The sequence below is a fragment of the Hippocampus guttulatus genome, chromosome 9 (assembly GCF_054856545.1).
Source record: "Hippocampus guttulatus isolate MCC_2025c chromosome 9, RoL_Hgut_1.0, whole genome shotgun sequence".
NCBI classification, from domain to species: Eukaryota; Metazoa; Chordata; class Actinopteri; order Syngnathiformes; family Syngnathidae; genus Hippocampus; species Hippocampus guttulatus.
In genome coordinates this window covers 20,581,666-20,593,770 of record NC_141269.1, presented here as the reverse complement: position 1 = coordinate 20,593,770, position 12,105 = coordinate 20,581,666, and the positions used below count along the sequence as shown (strand labels likewise).

Sequence of the window (12,105 nt, the reverse complement as noted above, 5' to 3'; positions counted from 1 at the left end):
TCCCCTTTCCTACCTTATTACAACGACTCAACCAACCTATGCAACTACATTTGAAACTACACTATTTTAAATGAATATTTAATTCCTCAAAAAACATTATTCCTTTAAAAGATATTGAAACCACGATGCAATCATTGGATTTCAAATAAACGTCATTACACACCACGTGACAACAGGAGCCAATCCTGTTTTTGTCTGTTGAATCCCCGGTAGAAACAAAAGTTCAAATTCCGGGTTGTCATTCAGACGCGGTTTTCAAAACAGTCGGTTAACTTACTTTTAAAATTTGATTAAGGTAAGCACTTTGATTTATAGCGTTATTCCATGTCATATTTTGATTAGACTCCCGTCTTTGATACTGATTTGTTGCTTTACTTTACTGTTGTATATGTTAGTTGCTCCATGTACAGCACTTTGTGTGCAGCGACGGCTGTTTGAAAGTGCTCTATACATTTGCTCAATACATTTGAGTTGAGACTCGGAATAAATCAATGCACTAGCTGCAGAAAATAACATAGATGCTATGTATTTATTTTGACGTTGTACTAGAGAAGAAAGAATGCTGCCCACTGGCGATGTGCAGGGCTGTCTTCGTAAATTGGAAACTCTCTTACGAATCGTAAAGTACCCTGGACCTGTCGACTACAATGGGTAAGCTGTTAACTCTTAATCTTGTTTTAGGGGCAAAGTTGCCATCAAATTGCCATCTATTGCCACACAATAGAATGGTGTGTTATTGGATTTATTTTAAAAGCAACTCAGCTTTACTGATTCCAAGATGGAAAAAAAAATATCAGAGCAAGATAATGAAAAAAAACCCCAAAACATCCTCTTAATATTCGACCGCAAAGTGCAATGGAACAGGTGAGCTCTCTTTTTCTACAATTAATTAAGATTCAGTTATTGGTTTGGACTGTAATGTTGATCACTGTTTTCCAAAGTAAAACACAGATGTTTGCAAATTTTATTTATTTATTTATTTTTTGAATTTTGATTCAACTCAAAGCTAATAAGTCTGCAGACATCTGAGGACTACAAAAATCGGACAATAGTTACAGTTAGCAAGATTAAATTCCGACGATTAGGGCAATTTTAAGTTAAACATGGTTTCTTAAGGAATAATGGACTCTCATAAGCAGACATAAGCTCTCAAGTGCGAAATTAATGCATGTTTTACATACAGTAAGTTAAAATATGATGTAAAAACGGTTAATTGTTTTTGTTGTGTGATATAATTTCTTCGTGGTCGTTCCATTTCATAACTTCAACTTCTATTTCACATCAGCCTTTCTGTAGGAGACCCCTCAGCTTTTCTGCCAATATTGAGCTTCAGTCTCACCACATTCTCTCCACCTTTTGCTGAGCAACTAGTGGCAGCTGGACTGGAGCTGACAGGCAAAACTGACCTGAGATTCACTGACACACTCTATAAGGTACCTCACTCAAGCGCATAATTTCTAAAGTCAAGAATAATATTTTATTCCTTTACTTGATTTGAACTATTGCTGATTTACTGCCATATACGAAGATATTATATTGGGATACCTTAAAAAAAATACGATAATTGAGACAATTCGAATCTGGTCTTTTTCTCATTCATTGCGTTAGAGGTTTTGGTTTGGGACTTGGTATTGGCAGATCCTCAAAATCAAGTGCCCTGGACTCGCACTCAGTTGCAAAAAAAAAAAAAAAAAAAAAAAAAAGTGACCGGGACCAAACACCATCACTTCTAGAGATAGAATTAGAGTAGAGTAGAGTAGAATACCACACGGCAGTGGGGCAATTCATGACTCAGAGCAACCAAAGCGCACACAAAAAGTTCTGTTAACCAAATTGGATCCAAACCACTCGAGGGCAATTCCGCGAATTCCCACGTAGCGCCTCAGAAAGGATCAAAATCTCTTTACTCAAGAGTACATGAGTCTCACGTCAGTGTAAAATGTGGGTGAATAACTTATGTTCTCAAATAAAAGTTGATTTTAATCGTTTGGACTACTTTGAATGAAACGTACTCTTACTATTTGACTCTCTTCCAAGTGTATATTTAGCTTGGGACCAAATAGTCTTTTTAGAGTAAAATTTACTCTACGAAATTTACTGCGGAGAACAACATTAAAGCCCTATTCCCAATTCTCATTTTCCACACGTCATGTCTTTTCATCTTGACAATTTCTTGATCAAGGTTCTGCGGGATATCTTCCATTACAAGCCAATCATCTCCAAGCAACAGTTCCTTCAGAGGGGCTTTGTGCAAAGAAAGATCTCTACCCTTTGTGACATCATTGACTTGGTCTTGCAGAGACACAAGGAATTGAAGAAGGTACAGCATACATTGAAATGTATTGCCTTGTCAAACTGCATTGTTTGCTGTGTTGCATATCGTTAAAATTTGGTACCCAAAAGGCAATAATGCATTTAAGAGCTCTGCTCGGGGCCATGTAACATTTCCAGAGAATGCTTAAAATTTACAATGCTTTATAACATCTATCCATCCTCCGATCCGCTTTATCCTCACAAGGGTCACGGGGGGTGCTGGAGCCTATCCCAGCTATCTTCGGGCAGTAGGCGGGGGGACACCCTGAACTGGTTGCTAGCCAATCGCAGGGCACACATAGACAAACAACCATTCGTTCTCACAATCACACCTGGGGACAATTTAGATGGAGTGCAGTCAGCCTGCCATGCATGTTTTTGGAATGTGGCAAGAAACCGGAGTACCCTGGCCTGAGACCCCTGAGGGGTCATTTTTCCGTTATACTTTTTTGGGGCCGAGTGGTGACAATGGAACTATTTTTCAGAACCATGTCGAAGGTGGTTCCAAAATGCCGGTCGTCTGGGTCAGACTCTTTTACAACAAAGAAAAAGTTTCACATTTTGGGGGCTCGATGTGAACCTTCACCACAAAGCACAAATACATCCAACCCAGCTTCCTTCTGGATGGAAGGGCATTTTGTACTCTGTGGTTGTTGCTGAAAGTAGCTCTCGATCCTCAACCTCAAACATCTGCTCTAAAGCAGACTTCTTGGGATGCATCCTGTCAGATGAAGGCTTAAAATTGGAGCGAGCAGAGGGAGTGGCCTACATAGTTTAAAATGCATTCTTTGTCGAGCAGTGGTTCTCAAATTGTTACAGCAAATAGCATCTCAAAAAAGCTTCAAGTTCCATCACAATGAGCAACGTTAAGATGCGATTGCATTGTAGGTATGTGTTCATCGAAAATAAGGTGGATATTATTATTTTTTTTATTAATGTAAGCTAACTGTAGTAGTACCACTGTTTGAGCATTAACACCACACCTAAATATAGTCAAATGAATACTTTATTACCGTAATGGTTACATTAATATATGCTGCACAGCAAGAATTAGAACTAAATGTTTGAAAAAGAACAAGATGAAATGCAAATGTGTTGTACCTGAATTATATACAACTTTACTTAACAAATATACTGCATGAGATTAAAAAGCAGAATTGGCATCTTTAACTGGCAAGATAAACGCGATGGTTTCTGTAGTCTATCAAGCGAATTAATACTTGACTCCAGTGAGTGAACAGCAATCCTTTGGTTGCATCATGTGACTTAAGACAAAATCAGAGTAACCAAAATTCATGCTGTTATTTGAATGGTTAGGTATCGAATGTATATGAACCGGTAACAGTGGTATCAAGCCTCGCTTCCCAACTCTAGTCACTGGTTTTGAGTTTTCATTGCATATAAAGGGAATGAACTACCGGTACATAAAAAGTAACTGCATTCAACAACAGAAAACTTTGAAAACATTTAACTACTTGGCCACAGTCTGTGTATAATCCTCTTTAATGTCGTGCCGCGCTGAGAATGTCTCTGGAGGAAGGTGTTGTTTTCTTAATTTGCTCATTTTGTCTTTTAGCATCTATTTTACTCAACTGCGTTGACCTTTTTGGTGTTCTTTCTTAGCCCAGACTCAGAAATCCTGTGTCACACAAGGACACAAGAGGAGCGGACCATGCAAAGCTGACCAAGCCAGATACTGTAAGTAGAGAGGATAATAACTAGAGAGGTATGCCGCGCATAATCACCAATAGAACCAGATAGTACACATGTGTTATGTTATGTGTTGTGTTTATTTATTTTACTTTATGTTAACTGTTTTGTTACAGCTGCCGTTGTTGTGAAAGCGCTATATAAATCAGCATGTTTTGTGTTGTATGTGTGGCTCTTCTCTTATCACCTATAGATTATTCTATTTATTCAACCATGCATTTGACCAAAATTTTAAAATATACATTTCTATATACAGTGCATAACTATTTAATTTGACATCAAATTGGCCCGTTATCAAAATGGGTTCCCTATAAACAAGTCAACAGAGTAATGGCTTTCTTAAACTAAACAACGTTCTTGTTGTTCACAACTGTCGCATGGCCAGAAGACCAGATAAATAGCGTTCTCTGTCTTTAATCAGGCGAGATGTCACACTACAAGTCCGTCACTGACCAGAAAATCGTCACATTATTCCTTCAACATTCAGTTACATGTCCTTTGGGGAGATGGGACAAGTAGCTGTCAAAGTTATGTCGACAGAGACATGATGTGCATGTGAGTTGTTTCTATGTTGAGAAAAGGCAAAAAACAAACAAACAAACAATTGAGAGAGAGAGAGACTATGGACACGTTCATTGATGGTAGGGAGAGGGCAGTATAGATTGTCTATTCTCCAAATACGTGAGGTAATGGATTTGTTTCATGACACCACGCTTGCTCGTCAGCTACTAGCATTGCAGCTAGAAAATGTAGCATGAGTATGCTATGCCATCCACGAAGAAGCGGAACCTGTCTCCTAGTTTTCCTTTCTTTAAAACAATCGCCCTGGATTTAGTTAGTTTAAAGCAGTGGTGTCAAACATACGGCCCGCAGGCCGGAACCGGCCCCCGAGGGGGTTCGATCAGGCCCGCGGGATAATTTAAAAATGAAAAAAAAGCATAAAAGACACAAAATGAATATTTTTATTAAGATGCAATTCATGTATTAACCGCTAGTCATTGTTTTCTCTTTCGTTTGTAAAGTGTAGGTGGGGGTTACATTTAGATTTCATATGCACATGTGTAAATGGTTTAAAAAAAATCCTTTCTTTATAAATCTTGTTTAATCTTAAAATGCATGACTATATTTTTAAATACTAATTGTTCAAGTTTTGTGCCTTTGTACAATCAGTGGGATCAGTTGCACTGCATATATGTGAATGATAAAATTAAATTGCACATTTGTCAAAGGAAATCTAAGGTGTTTTATGAAATGTTAGGTAAATGAAATGTAGGTACATTTCAACATTTTCCTCATGTACTTGTGCGTCGCTATATCAAAACAAAGGAAAGGCATATTTTGGTTATTTATAGCAGAGTATGGTATAATTTTAATGGTCTGGCCCACTTGACATCGACCGAGGCCGTATGCGGCCCACAATATGAAATGAGTTTGACACCCCTGGTTTAAAGCTCATTCTTGCTCAGGAGATGAGCTTTTTCAGGCCCTGGCATATCCATCTGCACCGGGCACTGATGTAGTTGTGACAGTGAGATCCAGAAATGATCTAATGGAGGGTGAGCGGGGCAGGGGGCGGGGGGGTTCCAGATTTCGACAGGGAGCCAATGCACTCCCTTTCATATATTAATCACTCAACGTCTCGTTTGTTTCAGGTTTGTGACTGGCACTTTGCTGTGAATCATGTGCAAGACGACGGCACATTGCCGTGTCAGAATGGAGTGCAGGCTTTGCATGATGAAGTATACTCATCCAATTCTCCTGAAAATGGGAACACGAACCTGACAGAAAAGCAGCAGGAGGAGGATGACATTCGACATGTAAGAAATATCTAAAGCTCAATTTTATTCTGTAAATACCAGTTCAGAATTCAACCTAGTTTGGTTGACATTCCATTCTGACAACTTTCAAATCATTGAAATTGTGATGTTGAAATGGCATAGGATGCTCATTTGCAGATTTTTGTGTTTGTTGTTTCTTTTGGTGAAAATTACAGCAAATTACAATGAAACTCAAGGCTTGTGATTATATTTCTCACTGAATTAGTTGTACAGCGCTGTAAACATATTACAGTACTGCAACAAGGTCAACTCATCTCAACTCAATTGTATTTATGGAGCACTTTCCAACAGCCATCGCTGCACACAAAGTGCTCTACATGGAGCAACTAACATATACAACCAATCAGTAACAAAGGCGGTAGAGAGCATCAAACAGTGTAACTAAGATCATAATTTGGGTCATGCTGAGTCAAATGCCAAAGAATACAAGTGAGTTTTGAGGAGGGTTTTGAAGATGGGCAGCGAGGAGGCTTGCCGAATGTTCAGTGGGAGGTCATTCCAGAGAGAGGGACCAGCAACAGAAAAGGCTCGATCCCCTCTGAGTCTCTGCTCAGTTCTTGGTACTTCTAATCATGTCTGGTCCGCAGACCTGAGGCGCCGGGCAGGTGTGGAGGGGCGGATGAGCTCAGAGAGGAAAGGTGGTGCGAGGTCATTTAGAGATTTGAAAACAAATAGGATCTTGAAAATAACTCTAAAATATATAGGGAGCCAGTGAAGGGATGCCAGAGTATTCATATCGTTCTGAATATTTGTCTTTTTGTAAGCCATATTTTTCATTGTTATTTGAGTATAAAATGGAAGACGTAACGACGTGCCTGTTTTCTTTCCTCAATATATCATACCATCATATATATAACACTAAATATAGTACTAACTCATGAAGAATATCATTATGTCTTTCAGTCTTCCGATGTCGAGCAAAAGCTTTCTGTAATGGAAGCTCAAATCGACAGTCTTCTTTGTGGCCTTCAAAGGCTTGGTGCCCTGGAAGCCCGTCTGGAGGAGCTTGCAAGCAGGCCGAACACAGAAAAAGTAAGGGGACACTTTTTTTCCCCCCCTGTAGGCCGATAGTTTGTTCATCAGCATTTAGCTATTTGTTGTGCTCATGTTCTATCTCGATGTAAACACTGAAGCATAGTGTGCTCTCCGATGTATGCTGATGGGAAAACACTATTTTGCTCAGTGGAAGGCAAAGGGAAGTCACTCCACAGTGTAAGTTGCATTTTGGGGGGGGGATTTATTGTATAAAAATCGAGACCAAGAACAGTTGAACATAGACTCACACTCAAAATTCCCATTCACTAATCTTTGTTGCGTTCGGAAATATGCTCCTAGCGCGCCCTGATTCACTCCCACCGTTCAGAAACTCATTGCAATGTTGAAATGTGCACACACAATTAATTAACATCGGTTTATCATCAGAAAAACCATTGTTACTGTATCCAAATCTTTTGTCAAAATCACCTTATAATATCAAATTGTATCGGGCTGGGTATCGATTCAGATTTCCAAAATCATTTCCATGCGATTCACCAGGGCCTAATTTGACTGGATTTACGATTCACGATTGACTTTTATTTTCAATTCGTTTAAGGGAGGATTTCACGCAGATACCATTTATAATCCGCTAAAATACAGAATTTAACCAAATCATTTTGACATTTCGTGCCATCGTCTCACATAAAATCGGATCTGGGTTGTTGTTTCAGAAGGAAGAAGAATTGATCACAATATCAAGAGAGAGCTGGGACAATCTAAATGGTAGAATTCTACTACTGGAAACCAAATTGGAACTTGGCCACACAAAGGTAGGGCGATCACCTCTGAACATATTTGTCTGAATGCTTTCTAGAAACCCCAGTTCCAATGAAGTTTGCACATTGTATAAAACGGAAATAAGAAAACAGAATGCAAATCTTTTTCAGCTTAACTCAAATGTATTCAGAGCGCACCTTTTCATTGCATACAAAGTGCTATACGGGAACAGAACAGACAAGTACAGCCTACTATATTGTTTTGATATGAATTGTCTTTTGTCATTTTTAGCATACGGTATTTGAAAATCCAAAACTACGGGGTTTATTTTTATTGCGCATTTCAAACACAACTCTATTTACCTCACATACTCATAAGTCCAATGTTTGAAAGCATTTACAAATAAGAGTTAGACATTTAAAAGCAAATAAAAGGTAGATGACTAAATTTGACTCAACATGCAGTGCAAGAATTTGAATGATTTTAACCCTGGAGAACCCAAGAACCCTTTTCTTCTTTGGAAAATGATGAATTTTACATTAAATGACTGCTATATGTTCACTGAACACCAAAATACATGGTTTTTTTTTTCAAATATTTCATGCTTTAATCCTAATTTAGGATTAGGGCCAAATTTGACCCTTTGGGGTTTAAGGGTAGCATTTGAGTAGCAGAATTTATAGGGGCCAAATTTGACCCCGTGGGTTCTCCAGGGTTAAAAACACTTAAACATACGTGTAAGACCAAAAAGACCATTGTTTTGTTTTTTTACGTTCAATTATATCATGGTACTTGGATTACATTCCTAACTACATTTGTTCAGAGGTAACAATAGTTAATCAGTTCAAATGTTAGAATATTTAACTTTGTAGTGGATTTAAAATCAATCGACGTTGAAAAGGATTTGCAAATCATTGTGTTCTGTTTTAGTTGTTGTGCACAATGTCCTGACTTGTAATTGGGGTTTGTAGTTTGCCATTTGAAGAGCCTATTTATTAGGTGCTGCTGAGCTCTGCCTTCTTTATTTATTTTTCAATTTTTTTTTCCCCTTTGGATCATTGAGCACAAATGATTGTGCTTCACAAATTTTGCCTTGCAAGAAGGAACTGAGGAATGTGGCAGCACTAGGAAAAAGAAGCAATTCTGTTCATCAAAGATTGATGTGTTCTTTTGATCATTTTTTTTAACCGTGTGGTTTTAACTGTTGTCACTGGTTATTATTATTATAACATTACCCCTTTGTTTTTGTTATAGTCAATTGGTCCGCCACTATGTCAGTCATCTGCCCCACTCTCCTCTCTCAGTGTCATATCTGATTCTTCAAAGGTGAGACTGTAAATCTCTCACGTCACTGTACTGTGGAAAGGTACCGCTCTCTTCTTTAAGTTACGCCTGAAAAAAAAGAGAGAGCTCATAGCAGTGCTGAATCTGTGGAAAGTTTGTTCTTTCCATTTGATAATGAATGTCAAAAAAATATATACTGTACTGACATTGAAATGTAACAATTTAATATTGTTATTGAAACCGAACAAGCATGCAAATGCAGCTATTGTATCTCATTTGATGGTTCGTTGGCATTTGTTACCGAGAATCATTTTTCAGTTCGACTCATGTTTCTCATGTTATTTGAATCTTTGTCCAGGATGATATAAAAGACAGACTCGAGAGGATCACCAACATGTAAGTGATGAGTTCACAAAAGCATCATCATACAATCTTGAGAGTGAAACCGTGACCTTGGTTCACAAACATTCCAAGACTCTGTTCACGAGCCAAAGCATTGTTTCCCAATAAAATGAATGTAAAGCCTCAGAACCGAGCTCACCGGACACTGGCAGAAATGCAACACTTTCCAAGGAGAACAAAAGAAAAAGAGACATTTCTGTTTGTGAATTCAGTGGCACACAAAGCAAAAAAAGTTCACACTGTGTTCTGCGACTCTTTGCGAACTGATGGATAGTTCGCGAATCAAAGAAATAGTGTCTGATAAATAGATTCATCAACCGATTTGATTCTTTATACAGGGTCGTTTGTGAACCAAGGTTCCACTGTACACATCTTTCCTGGTTTTTGAGTGTGTCTTTCTTTTGACATTTATAGGTTGAAGAGTACCTCAACTCTCATGAAGAGTGCAGACTCACCCACAACGCCTTACGAATAGATTGATGAAATGACTTAATAATAAGTCCGAGTCACTTTACGTTATTCACAGAAGTACATCAAGTCCAGCTTTTTGTGTTTGGCCTATGGTTGTAATGGAAGCAGATTTATCTTTGTTGAAGGGGACAAAACCAAATAATTGTCAACAAACTGGGAGTAAGTGTTGGGTCATATTTTTGTTTTGCAGAATTCCAAAATTCTGCTTATCGATAGCCTCAGTTCAGAGGCATGAGTTTGTATCCAGGTGTGTAGGGTTTTTTTGGTGTGTTTTTATTTTATTTTACTCAGCAATAGTTATCACTATTCATAAATTAATAGATTTTAAATTGTGTAACTTGCCATTTCTTGTGTGTGTGTATATATATATATATATATAATGTATGTACTGTATGTATATATGTACTGTATATATATATATATTATGATGGATTTGTTCATCAGTTTTCTAATGAAAGTCTCCTTTTTAATTATTCTTCAATTGTGCCACACTGTAATCATGACTTTTTTTTTTTTTAGGGACAAATGAGTTCATCTTGTTTTCTTCTCTAAATATTGACAATGGATACCGTACATGAATAGCTACTTTTATCCTGAATAAAGAAAATCTAGATCATAAATGAAATCTAGTGTTGATGCATTTAGCATAAGGATTATATTCTTTTTTTTTTTCTTAAAATAAACACACTTCATAAACAACCTGTTTAGCCCCCACCCCCTCATCAAATTGCATTTTGTGTTTGGTAAAATGGAGAGGACCATAAACGCAGGCATTGTGAAGGAACTAATTAGAGTGCTAAGTGTGTTCAAGTTTTAGAGCGTGATGTGGTCTTCATTTTGGAATTATGTATTTAGCTGCAAAGCAAATACCATGCATAGGTGTAATACGCACATATCGTGAGAGAATTTTTTTTTAAATTAATGACCGTATTAAATTAGTTAAATTATACAATAAGTAACCACCATCACCTAACGCTAATCATATTAGCTAGCATACATGGTCGAACATATGCACAATATCCCTTAATACAAATGGTATTCAATAAAATCAGAATCACAATTTGGTATTTACGTACAGCAGTAAACTCCCAAAATAGAAATGAACGCTAAAGATCAAGGAATTTTCATGCATAATTGAAGCAGCATCATGAGAAAAGAACCCAAAACGTCACTGTTTGCCTATGCTTGCCACACGAGTTATCATCCTGGATTGGTTGCTAGTCAATCATAGGATTCGTGCTGTGGACCAACATCCATTCACGCGCACATTCACACCAAAGGGGAATTTAGAGTCTCCAGTTCACATAGCAGGCATGTTTTTAAAATGTGGGAGGAAGACAGTTCCTAAGCTATCATTTGAGTCCACACCCTTGATTGGAAGGCAAACGCGTTTGCAATCGACTCTCATGCAGCTCATGGCATTTGTTGTAAATATATCATCACTTTTCAGCTTTCCTTGCAATGAATAAAGGGTGGGGGGGTGCTTTATGCCAAACGTCACATGACCAAACCTGAAAAACAGGTTTGCAGATTTCCTCTGGATGCTGTGGGGTGGGGTGATTACATGATTAGTTTGCTGACGAATTTACCTCATTTACCCATGCCGGAAGGAATTGCTTTCACTTGTTCAACCAAATGCGGGAGTTGGTTGCGCATATACTGGATTTGATAAGAATGTAGCGATTCTCATTTCATTATTGATAAAGCTCATAGATCCCATTCCTTATCAATTCTTATTTGTTGAGGGAATGAAACAATACATAAGGTTTGTTGGCTCAAATTCTTTAATATTGTCAACTTTGGACAAACAATACAGCCTATGCACTCATAATTGAATATATTCTGGTTGGAGGGGAGTTGGGGTGCGGGGGGGGGGGGGGGGGGTCATTTGTCAAAGTATGTCAAGAGACCATAAAGCTTTTTTCAGTTGGTTTTTTTTTTGTGTACCTTACATGATATCAGACCGCAAGTGTCTCATTGGTCCAGAGAAAAGTTTCTCTATCATTATGGCGATAAACATTTGGGAAGACTGACAGTCCTCCTTTTACCTTCAGCTTGGTCCATTTATACACGATGCAACCATACAACTCTGCATGAAAGGGTTTTGCCACAGCGGGGAAATGATTTGGCTGAGGCAGCCATCAATCTTCTGAAAACACTCAGATGAGCAAAACAATTACCTTAAAAAGGACTGTACACTTGAGAGAAAGTAGTCTCTGCACAGCACATTTAAACAGAAATGATTCCATGCATGCGAATCATTGAACACCACACGGAGTCAAGACCAAACCGGTCAAACTACCCTAATCACTAGGGGGGGGGGGGACAGAGG

The 12,105-nt window shown here is 38.1% G+C and overlaps 1 protein-coding gene across 1 annotated transcript; it reads left to right on the top strand.

Annotated features, from left to right (window-relative positions):
- Window positions 1-216: 216 nt before the first annotated feature.
- Window positions 217-10,327, top strand: cep44 (centrosomal protein 44). Its single transcript, XM_086120247.1, has 11 exons — window positions 217-295; window positions 550-651; window positions 1,286-1,433; window positions 2,183-2,320; window positions 3,937-4,011; window positions 5,676-5,840; window positions 6,765-6,893; window positions 7,571-7,669; window positions 8,871-8,942; window positions 9,259-9,296; window positions 9,717-10,327. The coding sequence occupies exons 2-11, from the start codon at window positions 560-562 to the stop codon at window positions 9,775-9,777; spliced, it is 1,017 nt and encodes a 338-aa protein (XP_085976373.1). The 5' UTR covers window positions 217-295; window positions 550-559; the 3' UTR covers window positions 9,778-10,327.
- Window positions 10,328-12,105: the final 1,778 nt, after the last annotated feature.